The sequence below is a fragment of the Oreochromis aureus genome, linkage group 6 (genome assembly GCF_013358895.1).
Source record: "Oreochromis aureus strain Israel breed Guangdong linkage group 6, ZZ_aureus, whole genome shotgun sequence".
Taxonomy (NCBI): Eukaryota; Metazoa; Chordata; class Actinopteri; order Cichliformes; family Cichlidae; genus Oreochromis; species Oreochromis aureus.
Window position 1 is genome coordinate 29,146,322 of NC_052947.1, and position 18,273 is coordinate 29,164,594.

General features: G+C 36.6%; 1 protein-coding gene across 1 annotated transcript in view; it reads right to left on the reverse strand.

Moving 5' to 3' along the window:
• Nucleotides 1-623: 623 nt before the first annotated feature.
• Nucleotides 624-18,273, reverse strand: part of tusc3 (tumor suppressor candidate 3) — a 75,782-nt gene continuing 58,132 nt past the window's right edge. Inside the window, exons 7-10 of the mRNA XM_031743853.2 lie at nt 15,047-15,110; nt 11,031-11,105; nt 3,839-3,929; nt 624-904 (exon numbers count right to left, since the gene is read on the reverse strand). Of these exons, the coding sequence (XP_031599713.1) occupies nt 889-904; nt 3,839-3,929; nt 11,031-11,105; nt 15,047-15,110 (246 nt within the window). The 3' untranslated portion in view covers nt 624-888. The remainder of the gene's footprint in view (nt 905-3,838; nt 3,930-11,030; nt 11,106-15,046; nt 15,111-18,273) is intronic.

Below are 18,273 nucleotides of genomic sequence, written 5' to 3' on the forward strand. Positions count from 1 at the left end.
CCCTTGATGCACATGGGCTACAGGAGCAGAAGACCACACCGAGTACCACTCCTGTCAGATAAGAACAGGAAACTAAGGCTACAATTCACACTGACTCATCAACACTGGACAATAGAAGAAAAAAAAAAAGTTGCTTGGTCTGATGACTCCTGATTTCCAATGAGTGTCGAAGCTGTGATGTTCAGATTGTGGGGACAGAATTTGACATGCAACTCCGTCATGCTATTGTTCAATATGGACCCAAATCTCTGATGCATGTTTCATGGACCTTGTTGAGGCTATGTCATAAAGAATTAAGGAAGTTCTGAAGGCAAAACAGAGTCCCAGCCAGTACTAACAAGATGTACTTAATAAAGAGGGTTGATGAGTCTATGTTAAATTTATGTTACTTAGTCCATGTTACTTATAAATACTGAACTGAACTAGAGATTTTTATCCCCACTAACCCACCACAAATCTTTAGTTTCCAGTTTTACTTTTAACAGCATTTCTTTAAAATAAGGATCAATTCATGTTTAAAACAATATGTCACAAATGATTAGACTGCCACTGTCACTGGTCAGTTTATATAACCACACAAAAAAACTTTAGCGCTAAAGAGTCCTGAAAAAACAACAAAGATACATGACATGCAAAATGGTGCCTTTATTGTCCAGTGTATGAAGTGACAACCAATTCTTATTCAGCTTGCAGATTTAATGGTAGTAGTTGATTTAAAACAAACAAACAAACAAACCCCCCAACAACGACACATACACAAATAGAAACCAGACCATGCACTTTAGAGTCAGTAGTGACACTGCCTCCTCTTCAAGTATGTTCTCAACTCCTCTTCTTCTCACCTACCACCTCTTCGACATTTTTTCTGGCTGCCTCTACTGTGTTTGTTCACTTAATAAGGAAGCTGTGAGACAGAGATAGATTACAAGAAGTAGAGAAGGAAAGAGGGTAGAAACAAACAAGGAGAGGGAAAAATAAGAGATATAAATAAAGTATTTCTTCTTCTGTCTCACCTTGTGTTACATTAAAAACATTTTCGTGAAACACAAAGCTAAAAGGAAAAAAGAAAAACACATTTGGAGTATAAACTGTTTCTGGAAGCATGTAAACAAGAAACATTTCTGAAATGGATTTGCATTTATGAAACAGAAATCTAACTGATGAATAGTTGAATTAGCCCTAAACATTTCTGTATGCCACTCAAACATAACATGCACTTAAGAATAAAAACAAAGCCACAATCAGACTTAAGTAACAGGAATTTAAAACTGTACTACTGTATTTTTCATACATAAGGCGCAGCGGATTATAAGGAGCATTAAGCAAAACAAAACAGTCAGATAAGTCAAACTTTACTCAACTCATTCTTCTTGCTTCCTCCACTTCCATACTATTGATTCATTAATGTTGAATTCTCTCGCAGCTGCTCTATTCCCATGTTGTTGCAGTATATTAATGACTAACCTCGTATTGTTGATAGATTATCTCAGTTGTTCTCCTGACTGAAGTTCGGTCCGTTTACAGCATCCTGCCATGCGATTGCATTTGTCCCTAACCATCGGGAACCCTCACGTTAACTTTTATTGAGTGGAAAAAAATTAGCATTCATCCTTCAGCTTCACTGTTTATGTTATGCTAACATAGCTGTGTCGCTAGCGATCACGTAGCACATCATTATATACCAGCTAGTCCAACTTCAGCAACCCTACAAAAGTCACCGCTGTTTAGTTTTCTGTCTTCATTTATGTTGGAAGTGACAGCAGAGTTGTACGTTTTCATTTTTTCACAAATCTCTCAGTCAGAACATGGTATATCATGTTTAGGTGGAAACTAGCGAGCTAACTTCCTGCTAACTTTTAACTCAGTTAAATTTAATAAATTCTGTTTTCATGGATGCCTGGATGTTAAAATTAATTGCTACACCTGGTAAAGTAGCAACGCTGATCATTTTATTAAAGATGAAAGAATTTAGACAGTTTTTAACTTTCAGTGATGCAGCAGTGTTCGTTTGACTTTGGGACCTGAAGCGGCCGGAGTTTTGGACCCAGATTACTCCACAAGGCTCCTGACTACGGTAGCCGACAACCCATCAAGTGGTGCGGCTTCGTAGCTTACCAAAGTCGTACTAAAACATTTTTTGACAGATTTGTGAGGGCTGTGTGACACATAAAATCGGTTCGAGGTCAGTAAGCACAACCAGAATTCATACATAAGGCGCATCGTCGATTTTTGAGAAAATTAAAAGATTTTAAATGCGCCTTATAGTGCAGAAAATACAGTATATACGGCACTGTATGCAAAAACTGCCATAAATAATGCCACTTTAGAGACTTTCTTCATAAAGGTTTCTATCCTTGTAAAATGTTGTAATTTTTATGACATTTTTATATTTTAACTATAAAATATTAACTAATCAGCATATGACAAATCACAATATATCCATCCATATTTTAGCAACTTAAAAATAGACCCTCAGCTAGGCCTTTTCAGTCTGTATTTTAAGTCAAGACCTTGCTACAGTCTTACAAACCACATCACATATATTTCCAACATATGTAAAATATTAAAAATAAGTTATTGAGTAACCAGTGGAGTTCGAGTGCATTTCAAAAAAAGAAAACGTGCAATTCCTTTAAACCCAACATTCAACTAGTACAAAAAAAACGCAACATTGAAAGTGAGAATTTTTAATAATACATGCTAATTCTGATGTATGTCATAATAACAAATAAAACCCTAACAATGAAAACACTCACAGAGATTGTGGAGGCATAATAATATTTCTTTGAATTTGGTGATTGAGGCACTTAATAGCAATGAAAGATTCATCGAACTGGAGGAATCTCAGTATGCAAACGATAGTGCCACAAACCTGATATTGAATGACAGCGCCTTAGCCATGACTATATTAGAAACAGCTCTGTAGTAGAAATAAGTAAATGGGCTCAGGAAAACCATTTCAGTGAATACCATTCATTGTTACATCCATAAATCCAAGGTACAACTACCAAACCACTCTGCCAAATATAAGCAAGATCAGGCAATCTTGCTATCCTCTGTGCATGTAAGATGGGATAGGTTTATCACTTTCATACCACAATAAAGTCTCAAGACAATCGTTATTATATTTGAACTCCATCCCCGAACTAGAAGACTACAATTTGTGTCTTTTTAAAGGAAGAGTTCATAGAAGGGTTCAAGCTTCTATTATTGTAAAGTATCTGCCTTGATGAAGACCCCTTGACATCCTGTCCAAAGGTGAGTTTCAAGAGTTTCAACAGCTAGGGGGTTTGGTTGCTGTAATGTTTTAAAGCTGCTCAAGGATGGATAAATTGAACCCAGACTCTGAAGAGTTGTGGGATATTTTCCGTCAAGCATTAAATCTATTATTGTGGTGACCTTTAGCACACAATGGAATCAAATTGCTGTTGGTTGACTAGAAAATGGGTTTTAATGTAAAAGCGTGCTCACTACATGAGACCCTTTGGAGAAAAAAACCATGAGGGATCTATGACTTCTAACTATTTAATTGAGGAAACTTTTGTGTTATACTTTATATTGAATATACTGCCTCTATGACTGATTCTTTGGCTCTGTGTCTTGTATATTTTGGAGAGAGTGTTTTTGATTGAATAGCTGTCTTTAAATCAAAGCAGTAATTTGAACTGATGGATCTGTTTTGGCTCTGATTTTTGCATCGTGAAAGCAATAACTTTGCAGTGATTTTATGTCAGCTTCAGTGATTTTAAGATTCATTGTTTGCTCGTATATTGCACTTGAATAATTGTTGAGCTGTGGTGGAAGCATCTTTACAGTGGTGTGTGGTTGCTATAGTTACCTGTAGGGGTATCCATGGTACTTGGACCTGAAGATGGAGAGCAGGAAACTAAAGAAAAACACCACCAGGCCAAGGCCAACCAGGCAGATGACTGCAAGAAGACAAAGACAGACTGTTGCTTTACTGTGCATTACTGGTAAGAAGTCTTGTGCTATAATATCATTAACAATATTTCAATACACAGCGACCTCTAGATTTTAAGTTACTATAAGCACATTTGATTCTTACACATTTTCAAATTCATGACACCCTAATATGTTCTTTTATAATAACTAGAAAAAGGCCTGAGATTATTGTTTTTCTTCTTGGTTAAAGGCATTCATTTCAAGCATTCCATGCCCAATATAACCACAGAGGCAACCGTTTCTCTGATCCATTTTCAAATTGAATATGCTTACAGGATTTAGACATAGCACACACTAAAAGAATCCTTTTATCTGCATGTCGGTAGTTTACATGTATAAACACAAATTTATAAGAGCCTAAACACAAAACCATAGAACTCACTGGTAACATAACATGATAATAGAATATTACTAGAAAGGGCATATAAAACACAAACTGCCTTGACGTTATGAAAAAAGTCATAATGTCAAGGTGAAAAGCTTTTTTTCTTTAAAAATAATCCCTTAAGGTATGTGCTACTGTCTCTTTGTCGTGATCAACCCTGCTGGGTTACAGAAAATTATCTTTGAAGCCATTATCATCTTATTTCCTCAGTGGCTATTCTAAAGTGAACTATACATAAGCATGACCTTTATCTGCCGGGGAATTGTCACTGTATGTGCAAGTGTATGCACACCCTCGTGCAGTGGCTAATCCCTAAGAAGTACTGTGTTAAATTAAACTGTCACCACCGACTGATATTGTTAATCAGGGATTAGGATGAGTACCTCTCCTGGAGACTAAATAGCGAGATATGTTCTTGTCCTCACACGAGGTGTGCGTGCGTGTGTGTGCGTAAAGGAGAATTAGAGAATTAGAGTGTTAGAGAACAAGAGGGTGAGTGTGGATGCACAAGAAAGTTGACATCAAAACATTTGGCTGGTAAAATATAAGATGTACTGTATAAGACTACATTTGCTGTTGTGATATTTGAGAGAGCAAGTGATATTACACCCCAAATTCCCCCAAATTTGGGATGCTGTGTAATAAAAATAGAAAGCAATTATTTGCAAATCTTATAAACCCAAATTTTTTCACAGAACATAGAAAACCCATCAAATGGTTAAATTGAGACAATTTATTATAACAAAAATTTGAGCTCATGTTGAATTTTATGGCAGCAACATGTCTCAAAAAAGTTTGGATGGGGCAACAAAAGGCTAGAAAGGTAAATGGCACAAAAAAGAAACATCTGGATTTTCCAGCTAAATAGGTTAACTGGCAACAGGTCAACAACATAATTGGCTATATAAAAAGTTCATCTTAGAGAGTTTCTCATAAGTAAAGATGGGCAGAGTTTCATCAATCTGGGAAAAAAATGCATCTACAAATTGTGCAACAATTTCAGAATATTGTTCCTCAAAGTAAAATTATCATCTATGGCAAATAATGTTATCGAACAGCTCTGAAAATATGCAGAAATCCCTGTGTGCAAGGGACACTGCCTGCAAACCTCTCACTCTCCGGTGGCGCTGAATTAGAAAAGCTATGATTCTGTCACAGAAATCTCTGCATGGGCTCAGAAACATCTATTGCAAACAGGATTACACTACCCTGTTTTTACATTACTCTGGTCACTATGTTTACATTACTCTGGTCATTTTGTTTATTCTACTTGCATTGCTCTGTCAATATATTGCTATGCTAATACGGCACAAAACACTTTAACATTCCATTTGCACAATGTACATTTTCAGTTATTTAATTTAAAATTTCATATTTTTAATTTAAACTTTACTTTACTTAATGTTTCTGTTTTGCACAGTCAAGGAGCCGTTCAGGACACACCACTCTTATGACTATGTATAAGACAAATAAAGAATCTTGAATCTTGAACATCTCCATCGCCTGTGATATCTCCATGATATCCACAAATACAGGTTAACATGACATGCTGCCGAGCTCTCCAGGGCAAAGCTCATTTAAATGAATGGAGACAAATTGGGAAACTGTTCTGTGGTTACATGAATCAAAAATTTGAAATTCATTTTTGAAAACATGGACTGAGCATACTCTGGATTAAAGAGGAGATGGACTATCCACCTTGTTATCAGCACATTGTTTGAATCTCTGATTCTGAGGGGGTGCATACGTGCCTATAGAATCAGCAGCTTGCACATCTGGAAATGCATCACCAATGCTGAAAGGCACATACTGTATGTTGCTTTAAAACTTGTACGTTTCCAAGCATCAAAATGATGTTAAACCCATTACAGCATGTATCACAGCTGAACTGCTGAATTGGCCTACCTGCAGTCCGGACCTGTCACCAGTTGGTGTATTATGAGCCCCCCCACCCAAAAAAAAAAAAACACAAGAAAAAAGTGGCACAACATTCATTTCCTACAATTCCAGCAATTGGTCTCCTCACTTCCCGGATGGTTACAGACCGTTGTTAAAGGTGAGGGGATGTTATGCAGTGGTAAACTTGGCACTGTCCCACCTTTTTGGAGATTTGTTGCTGCCATCAAATTCAAAATGACTACATTTTAAAATTTAAACCTCCAGATTTGACATTTTCCATTGTGAATAAAATATTGGTTGAGATTTCCAAATCAGTGCATTCTCTTTTTATTTACGTGTTATAAAGCGTCCCAACTTTTTTCAAACTGAGAATGCACACTGACGACCTAGTGCATTGACCACATGGTACAAATCACATGCTCACAGCACTGAAGACAGGGGGCATCTGTCACAATGGTAAATGTAAGGTATTTAAAGGTAAACAGAGTTTTTTAACCTTAGTTTAAAAAACTTGACAATGTGTTTCTCATTCACCTATTCACACACAGACTGAGCAGCAACTTGGGAGTCACTGTTTTCCCCAAGAGTAAGGGGAGAGGCTGGGATTGAGCTGCTAAGACTGCGAGTGGTGGAGAATCCCCTCTACCTTATGTTCCTTTTGAGGTCGAATAAGGAATATACTGATGCCCAATTGATGAAAATATTCAAGTACTATATTATAGAAATGTGCAACCAAATGACTTAATTGAGAATAATGTATATTTTACAGTGTCTGTACAGAAAGTGCATGTGTCCTTGTGCTTCCAGGGTGGCAACATCCACATATACAGTGGGAGCATCAGAACGTCTGTGTATCTTCATTAAGCAGAAAGGGATGCATTTCCCTTACCTCATCAATTATGACTGAGAGATCTTAGTATGCATCCACGGATAATGACACACACACACAAGGCATGCAAGTATGCCAAGTGATTTATGACCTTGGCGAAATGACAAGTTGTTTAAGCTGAATGATTTCCCTCAGCGACAAAGGTGGTAATCCCTCTTTTGACTGTATGACTTGGCTCAATTCAAATCACAATATATTGGCATGGTAAAAATAAATTTACATTTCCCAAGCAAGAGGAAGTCAATAAACATATTAAGTTAAGCCTATTTAATTAGGAGGAGAAAATGAATAGATTGTAAAACTAAATGATTCCTCATGTTTTCTGCAGCCAATTGCTAATCAAAGAATAAACTGTGAAGTGACTCCATCAGCAGATACAATCACACACAAGTCATTGACTTTACAACAAACCAAGGCAGATACAATAAAAGCCTGTTCCCCCCCTATTACAAAAATATAATTGTTCACAGTAATTTCTTTTTGTTCACTAATATATTCTTTACTGGGGTAGGCTGGGGACAAACATCTGACGTGGGCCAAGACTAGCATTTCACACCAAATAATGAGAAAAGCCTCTTTATCTATATTACATATGGATAATTCCAAGTTTGACTTAATAGAGTGAAAGCAGGGTGTTGCAAAGAGACAAACGGGAGAGAGATAGAACCACTTCATTCTTCAGATACATGCTACATACACTTATTTGCATTTTTAAGGAGAAGCATTAATGCTGCAGCAGTGTAATGGCCCCAAACAGACCTCGAACAAGCTGAAAACTGAAGAAGAGACAAATAAGTATTTTTCTTTTGGGAACACCTGAAGTCAAGACAAAGCTAATTAACTATTTAAGCTCAAGAAACTACGAAACACTGCAGTACTGATTGGATAAGATACATGATCAGGTTTTGCACAAACTCTTTGCTGTCATTAGACCAAAACAGTGTTGCCCCAGTTTGATAGCATATTATTTTTATATGGCAGATGATCTCCTGTGGTGACCCCTAAAGGTAGCAGCTGAAAAACAAAGGAAAATCAACCCCCCCTTACATTTGAAGAAAACAATATGGTCATTTTGGCGGTGTATACCTTTGATTCAAAGTCGGCATCACCTCATTTCCTGTACTGTGTTCCATTTTTTTCCACCCCCTCCTTGAATAAATCCCAATCTATTAAAATGACTTTGATACACACGTTTTTCTATAAATTACATAGAAAATTTCTTTAAGCACTAAAATTCTTGTGTTTCATTATAATGTAATCCTCATAGTGTGGTTCCTTTAATTTATGTAAATTAGTAGGTAGTATTTCTACAAAAGAGGCTGAATTGAAGTAGTCGATATACTAAAAATAGTGCTGGAAATTTTGGAGTCCTCTGCACTGTGCACATGATATGTCATCATTTTACAGGTGATAATTAAGTGTGCCACCTACGCATGTGTGCGTCTCTATGCATGTAGAGTGGTATGTGTTTGTGTGATATTGGAAAAACAAGTCTTGATGTTGTTAAAAAAACTATTATATATATTTTTAAATGTCAAGCTTTAACATCTAAAGAGGTACTCAGGGTTGATACTCTTTCCCTTAGATATTTAGAGTGATCATTTAATATGGGACCTCACAAAGACAAGTGAAACACTTTTTTGAGTTGGTTTTTCATCACATTAACTCTAATTAAATCCCCTAGTGTGTAACCGTGTCTATGTGTTTGAGGTAATTACCAGCGAGGTCATCTAATATCCATCTCCCGCCATAATCTAAAAATTATCCTCAAACTCTTGTAAAATATTAAGGGCTGTTTAGAGGCTTGCACTAATTTTCTGATATGATACCCAGTTTGAAGCATACAGTCTGGTACAAAAAGCACCAGAGAGGAGAGCTCTATCTGAAAACGTATTTATTTAAAGTAAATATTGCAGGTGTAAATATTATGATAACTGCCAACTATTAGATGAAACCTAGGAGCAAGACATGTAAATTACTTCGATATTATCATCAATTTAATATGCATATATAAGTGAATACACACATTAGAATGAAGTAATAGTGACAATATGTGCATATACTTAATATGGAATTATTATAGTCAAGTGACCACTTTGCATCTGCAATGTGTCACAATCATAAGACTCCCAGACACAACTCATGTGACATCAGGGACCATAATTTCTTCCTAAAAACATGCTCCACTTTTTAGTACCACACCAAACCAAAGGTATGATTCATGGTGATTAAATAAATAGTCAAATGTGTGCACACCAAGCAAAAGTCCCCAAGGGGTGAAAAGTGAAGCACACATTATAATGTATTGCCAAAAATTGCAACTTCTCTAATCGCAACTTGAGGTTGGCTGCAAAAGTGAGTCAATCTTCAGACTTCTGTTTTCACTGCAAATAAAACGGGTTCATAGCCTGGTACAGGCCGGAGGTGTTTCAAGCATTTTAATAAAATTACTAGAATTATATTACAAATAGCATGGATAACTGTGGTTCTTAGCACATCTAAGAAGTATGTGCTTAAATTTTGGTAAGCGAAATTGATAACATCCAAGCCTCTAATCTAAATATAAAACTAGTAGCTTTAAAAAACTAACACGGCTGCAGCCAAAACATCATTTTTTAGTCCAAAACCAATGATTTACCTCCTGGTGCTCGTTTAAAACTAATGGGTTTATTTAAAAACGGCTATATCCATATGTAGACCAGAAACCTAAATCTTGTATAAGGAGTTACAAATTGTTATCCCAGACTCACCTTAAATGTGATCAATGAAGTGCCCTTTACAAATATAATACAAACTTATTTGATCAGCATTTACTATTAGCCTCTACTCTAGCTAACATGAAGTTTTAGATAATTTAATGTATCATTTGACTATATATATGTATATATATATATATATATATATATATATCCAGAATCAGGTATGATATCATTTTTATTTGTTTCATCTCATAGTTTGTGCTTTGTCCTAGTGTCTTTACGCCCTACTTTTTTTTTTTTTTTTTTTTTAACCTCACCACCCAGGTGGTTACAGCAGATGGCTGTCCAACCCTGGGTCTGGTTCTACCTTTGTGTTAAAAGGGACTTCTTCCTTCCCACTGTTACCGAGTACCTGCTTGTAAAAAAGTCTACTTGTTGGGCTTCTCAAACTAATATTGCATTTCTTTACCTTGAAGTGACTGCTGTTTGGAAGTTGCATCATATAAATACAGTTGAACAGAAATTTTATTGATCCTGCTCTGGCATAACCTATGCTCTTAATGGTTGTGTTATATTGCTGGGGAAATATGTATTTTTAATTTATGTGTGTATTTTTAATTTATTCTGAGCGTCACTATGTGACATCTATTTAGCATTTTACGTACATTAATTTAACTTTAATTGAATACCAATAAACGTTTCCCACAACACTACTTTTAACAGTTCTTGAGTTAATACTTTTTAACTTTCAGGTCATAACTGAACTGTGGCATTAAACTTCTTTACTTGCAAATTGCATAGTTGGTGGCTGCATAATTACTTGCTGCTTAGTAAATCAGATGTTAATTCCAGACAGACTGCGAGTGTAAATTCAGTAATTATCAGTATTTTTTTTTTTCCTCACCCATTGTTAATTGCAAAGATCATAGACGGATCCAGCTGGATACCATTAGCATTTCCATTAGTTTCTGTTTATGTGATATTCATGTAGATTAAGAACATCTTTTGCATGAATGAGTTTTTTTTCTAGCCACAGAAAATTAACTTTTCAAGTTTATTAGTGATACCTGAAATACATCCAATATAAGGGACGCATGTATGCCACAGCTCCAATGGATTTAGTTTCAGTTATACAGATACATATATATACACACACACACACACACACATACACACACACTCTTTGTCAACTTACTTCTTCTCTTGCCAACATCTCCCTTGGAGGTGGCAGCTTCATTGAGTAGCACCATCCCCATGGTGATTGCAGCATCTGGGGCAAGGTTGTCAAGGAAACAACAGACTCGTAAACACGAAAGAAGAAAGTTGAAATTTATATTGAGAGAAAGGTTAGTTAAACTATTAATTTTAATGACTTTATTGTTGTGTAGCACAACGAAAACAGAACAGTCTATAGAATAATGAAAAATCTAAAAGTCAATCAAGAAAGTTCATTCTCAGCAAAGACAAAGGATGTTATAACATATATACATATACGTATGTATATATACACACATATGTACATATACATACATATATACCCATATTTACATATATACATATATGTACATATATACATGCAGGAACAAAACTTTTCGGTACACCAAAAAGAAGTTATTTGTCTTGTGGCTGATGTGATCCCACGGAAGATTTTGTGTAGATACACGTTTGTCTAAACCGCTTGTGGTAAGTGAGAGATTATGTAAAAATGTCTATAATTTAATACATTAATTTTGTTTGGACAACAACAAAAAGCTACACTTCAGACAGACAAAATTAAAAAAAACATGTTCAAATATTTCTAAGCCTGTTCTTAAGCTATGTTGACATAAGAATTACGCACCAAAAAACCCCCAAAAAACCATGAACAAGCAAATGCTCAAATATTCATTTCAAATGAACAAGAATTAAAATGTGTTTATCAAATAAAAGAAAATTTAATAACATAGCTATATTTTTGAAAAACAAGTCTTTGTGCTCTTGTAGAATATGCATAAAGTGAAATTAATAATATCACACAACTGCAGAAAGACAAATCAGTTTAATCCTAACTAGAGATGGCACGATACCACTTTTTTATGTCCGATACCGATACCGATATCATAAATTTGGATATCTGCCGATACCGATATTAATCCGATATAGTGTGTTTTTTAATCAATAAAACTGTTTTTTTTTTATATCTTGCTGCATTTTGTATAAGTTCATACTCAAGTTTAAATAAACAACAACACTAAAGCTATTCTGTTATACCTGTATGTAAAAAATACACTGCACCCAAAATATTTCATAGTTCAGCAATACTGATCAATCTAATAAACTTAAACCTACTCCATCCTCCCTATTCTGGTATTTTAAAGAGTACTTAGCAGAAATATTAAGCAACCTAACTAATAGGGTTGCAAACTCCCAGCAAAAAAAAAAAGGGAACCACCCCCCACCCTCCACCTCATGATGCTTAATCAACATAATCAACTTTAATTTGATGCAGTTTGAAAAAAAATGCACAGAAATAAATTATTTTTCAAGAATAATTAAATAGATTCAACATCTTTCTTCTACAAAATTGCAGACTGCACAGATGGTATCTTCCCAAAGGAAAAAGTACTATAGCTTACTGGGGTATATTAGACATTTAACAGTTACTATATACAGTAATGGACTTCTATACATTTTACATCAGATTAAAACTTTGGGTGTAAGATTGAGATAATTATTTATTAAAAGCGAGACATTTTAAATGAGAATAAGAAAGAAAAGTATGTCTTTGTGCCCCCTTTTCCCTGTTCATGCCCTATCGGCCCCCCTGGCAAAACTTTGCTAGATCCGCCCCTGCACAGTAACCAGCCGTCAGCTACGTAGAAAAGGATCCTGGTCTAGAAAGTAATATTACATAAATTCTAACAACAGCTTATCAAGCTTAAACGCGCTGCTGTTGTTCAGCTGCTGTTTTCCTCCTTGTGGTGCAAAGTGGGCCAAAAACAAACAAGAGAGACGGACTCGCGACAGAAAAGCCGATCAGCTGATCGTTAAGGAGTTTCATGAAGTAGCGGCAGGAGAGGGAGAGAGAAGAGGCAGACGCTCCATATATCGGTGGTTAAGCTTAACGCAGGTACGCTTTACAAACATTCAGAGATGAACTTACACACTTGCTTTACTTCTGTCTGGGATAACTTCCTCGGAGATGAATGCTGGATTGCTAGCGAGGCTACAAATACACACAGCCGCTCCATCACGTGATGCACACTGCTCCGACTGCTACGGTTATGAGCCGAGTTACGCCGTGTCGCAAGTTTTGTGAGGTGCTTTTTTGATATTTAATGGATCGGATTACATTTTTTATTTCTCACCGATATCCGATCCAGTAATTTACGTCAGTATCGGACCGATACCGATACCTAATATCGGATCGGTCCATCTCTAATCCTAACTGCAAAAAGTAATTCGCAGTTAGGATTAAACTTTAATAATTGTGAACAACTCATACAATACTCATACAATATTGTGAACACTTATATATTACAGAAGCAAACATTTTTTCATTCAACACCTGAGCTGTTTTGAAATCACTTCAAGCACAGCCTCACATGGCTTAGGGCCTAATTACAGATTCTTCTCTCCAGCATGCTCTGCATACAAATGCACACAACTAGGCAAAGCCTGATGGGGTGCACAAACAAAGACTGCCACATGGGAACATACAGGGGAAAAACTAAGGTATTCTCTTGATGTTGGGGTAAAAGACATGGCATACTGGTGCGACACAAAGGCAAGATCTCAATGTACAGGAAGGTGGCTGTTTGGGTGGCTATATAGAGTGTCACAAAAGTTATTATGATTACAACTACAGACCAATCTGCATTGATATAAAGTTTTCATCATGTCAAAGCAACCACTGCTTTTTCTCTTACAAGAAGCAACTGAACTTGAATAAGACTGTAGCATGGCTGAAACTATAATAAAAAAACTAGTTACTTGGCCTGCAGGCATCCTACACTCTCGTCAGTCTATAGTAACAAACATTATGAATATGTGAACCTTAGATTATGAAATAAAAGCATATTAACTATGCTTTAGTAGCTACCTGTAGGAGAGCTGCTTTAGAAACACAACTAAAACAGGTCTTTGTTAGTTGGATATTTTTACCTTTAAATTCTTTGCTTTGTTTAAAGAATATAAAATGTCATTTTGAACAGTCACACCATGTCTGATAAACAATATAAAGCCCTGGAAACATATAACAATCAAATTTACCACTTGTAACCATCTTGCGATGGGATCAAGATCTATGAGTATGCATTATTTATTAGTTCATTCACACCAATATCAGTTGCAACTTTAATATAACTAATAACCACCAAGATGCTAGACAGTCTACAAATAAATGATACCAGCAAGGAAACATTTAAATTAGTATGGTTGTTTAGCTTAATGTGGTAACTGTTTCTGCATGCATAAATTAAGGATTAAGCAAGATTACATTCTTCTATGATGCTCAAAAAATGTGCTCACTCCACCTGCATTGACAACAAAGGTAGCTGTGTTACCATTTCAGCAGGTGCGTATGTTTCATTTAGGTGTAATCAGATGGGCAGAAAATTTACAAAAAAAAATCCAACCAAAACCCTGTGTGACCATGGACAAATAAATATAGCTTTGCAGCAGGTGTGACCTTGGACCTGTTATTTCCTATGGGGATGAACAGAACAGCTAGGAATGAATGGTATCATTACCCACACACATACAGAAGCCCCACTGCAAGTACACATGGGTATACAAGCAGACAGAAGTAGACAAATACAAACAGAAAAATCTATCCTGCCAAACAAGACCACAAGAAAATACATGCAAAGACACAAAGACACAATCATGAGCAGTTGGAATTTGGAACAAATCAGGCAAGGAGAAAAGTTGAAAAGAGGACAACCCATTGTCTTTGTATTGTGAATTTCTTCAGTCCAACAGAAAGGCCTTAACAGAGAATGCGCAAAGATTTTTGACTTTGTTGGTGGGAAAAAAGTCAAATAAAAACAAAAGGGAACACTCTTTCAAACATAAAAAGTTTTCAAAGGTGCTGTGAGTGAGGAAATGGTGATTTAAAGGAATTAGCTGCCAAGATGAGCTGCTGGACATTTCATGGAGATATATTACTCTAGATGATTAGCATTTTCCAACATGTGACACACAAACACCAACAAGTTAATTAAAGGATACTCAGAAGAAGGATGATGTGAGACTCTGCCACAAACTGTGCCTGACTGCTGCCATGAATATAACTCTGGGGGGGAAGAGAAAGAGAAGAAAACAATGTCAGTTAAGAATTTTCTTTTCAGCTAGTAATTCAGTCACTTACAAACTCAAAAAAACTTCTATAATAAACAAAAGGACACAGTGGGATTGTAGTTCTGGAATTATTTCGTATTACCACACAGTAATGCTACCAGTTCTTTAAAGGGCTAAACTGAATCATCAGATAAAACCACATTCATAGTTTAGCCTGTTTAAAACCAACTTCAGTTGCGTTCCCAGACAGCAGCTGTATACTCTTTCTGCAGCGTCCATGGAGCATTTCCACCAGCTGGCAGTGTATTATAAATGGACTACACAAACAAGCAAATAAACCTTAAAAGTAATTGAGTAAAATCTTTCCCAATGTGACGTTCTGAGGGTGGCATAAAATGGAGCATAGACAGGATGAACAGGATTTTAAGAGACCCGTCACCAGTGTTTTAAATAAATTAATAGAAAGTAGGGATCTGAGTGGGGAAGTAATTGTATTTAATTGTATAAATGTATGTTGCTTGAGTGTGTTTCTAGATCAGAATACGAGTTCATTAATTTGTTTGTTCATATGACTCAAGGCTGAAGAATTATCCGTGTGGTGTGTAGGTGTATAGAAAGGGTACATTTTTCATGCAGTGGGCAGCGAGGTCAACCTAAACCTACAGGGAGTGCAGAATTATTAGGCAAGTTGTATTTTTGAGGAATAATCTTATTATCGAACAACAACCATGTTCTCAATGAACCCAAAGAACTCATTAATATCAAAGCTGAATGTTTTTGGAAGTAGTTTTTAGTTTTAGCTATTTTAGGGGGATATCTGTGTGTGCAGGTGACTATTACTGTGCATAATTATTAGGCAACTTAACAAAAAACAAATATATACCCATTTCAATTCTTTATTTTTACCAGTGAAACCAATATAACATCTCCACATTCACAAATATACATTTCTGACATTCAAAAACAAAAACAAAAAATCAGCGACCAATATAGCCACCTTTCTTTGCAAGGACACTCAAAAGCCTGCCATCCATGGATTCTGTCAGTGTTTTGATCTGTTCACCATCAACATTGCGTGCAGCAGCAACCACAGCCTCCCAGACACTGTTCAGAGAGGTGTACTGTTTTCCCTCCTTGTAAATCTCACATTTGATGATGGACCACAGGTTCTCAATGGGGTTCAGATCAGGTGAACAAGGAGGCCATGTCATTAGTTTTTCTTCTTTTATACCCTTTCTTGCCAGCCACGCTGTGGAGTACTTGGACGCGTGTGATGGAGCATTGTCCTGCATGAAAATCATGTTTTTCTTGAAGGATGCAGACTTCTTCCTGTACCACTGCTTGAAGAAGGTGTCTTCCAGAAACTGGCAGTAGGACTGGGAGTTGAGCTTGACTCCATCCTCAACCCGAAAAGGCCCCACAAGCTCATCTTTGATGATACCAGCCCAAACCAGTACTCCACCTCCACCTTGCTGGCGTCTGAGTCGGACTGGAGCTCTCTGCCCTTTACCAATCCAGCCACGGGCCCATCCATCTGGCCCATCAAGACTCACTCTCATTTCATCAGTCCATAAAACCTTAGAAAAATCAGTCTTGAGATATTTCTTGGCCCAGTCTTGACGTTTCAGCTTGTGTGTCTTGTTCAGTGGTGGTGGTCTTTCAGCCTTTCTTACCTTGGCCATGTCTCTGAGTATTGCACACCTTGTGCTTTTGGGCACTCCAGTGATGTTGCAGCTCTGAAATATGGCCAAACTGGTGGCAAGTGGCATCTTGGCAGCTGCACGCTTGACTTTTCTCAGTTCATGGGCAGTTATTTTGCGCCTTGGTTTTTCCACACGCTTCTTGCGACCCTGTTGACTATTTTGAATTAAACGCTTGATTGTTCGATGATCACGCTTCAGAAGCTTTGCAATTTTAAGACTGCTGCATCCCTCTGCAAGATATCTCACTATTTTTGACTTTTCTGAGCCTGTCAAGTCCTTCTTTTGACCCATTTTGCCAAAGGAAAGGAAGTTGCCTAATAATTATGCACACCTGATATAGGGTGTTGATGTCATTAGACCACACCCCTTCTCATTACAGAGATGCACATCACCTAATATGCTTAACTGGTAGTAGGCTTTCGAGCCTATACAGCTTGGAGTAAGACTATATGCATGAAGAGGATGATGTGGACAAAATACTCATTTGCCTAATAATTCTGCACTCCCTGTACATTACCAATCACACACACATACACATATGATTGCTCTGAATGGGAATTGGTACAAAGTTTTATGCAGTCTGCCAAAGGTAAACTTCCCACTTCAGTACAATCTTCTCTAAATGTTGAATTAATTGTACTTTAAAATCTTTCAGAATGAATCAAATACAATAAAATGAAAAAACAAAACGGAAATAGTACAGGGTCATCAAATCTAACCGTTCCAGAAACACAAATTATAATTATCCTGATTTCTATGCATTTCAGACACTTTATGATCAGAATCATTGACATCTAACAAATTGATCTTTTTTCCACTATAACTTATAGCCATCTAAACCTCATGATATGCTTGGACTAATGTCCCGGCTGAAGCTCATACTTCATTGAGATTCGAAGCAAAATGCTGGGATTCCAGCTCCTGTGCTAAGATGTCAGAGGTCTACTTTGACTAACATCTGTCTGTTAGAGAAAAAGAAGCAGACCAAAAGAGGGTCTGAGGAAAGGAAACAAACAGAAGAAGGGAGAAAGTCTTTCAGAGTGTTTAACACTGTTGAATCCCTGCAGATTATCAGTGTCTAGGCATATCAAGGGTCTGCTTTTCCACTTGACTGGTGCAGTGTTCATTCCTTTTCTATCAGACAAGAATAAGTATGGAAAGATGAATAGAAGATGACAAAAGAGGTGGAGTAGAGGGTGGACAGCTTTTTCTTGCTTCAGTGGAGAGAAGTGAAGAATTTTTGCACTTGAAAGCAGATAAAAACAATGAGGCTTCAGTGCTGAAACAGATCCTTTTGTTTTCGGTATAAACCTGTTATTCTCCATTAGCTAGGATTTTTTAAATTATTTTCGGCATTCTTTTCTTCCTGACTAGAAAAACAAAGCTCATGTACTAGAACAATGGGAAACTGTTTGGAAATTTTCCTTACATTCCTAATCAGTACATTTGAAACTG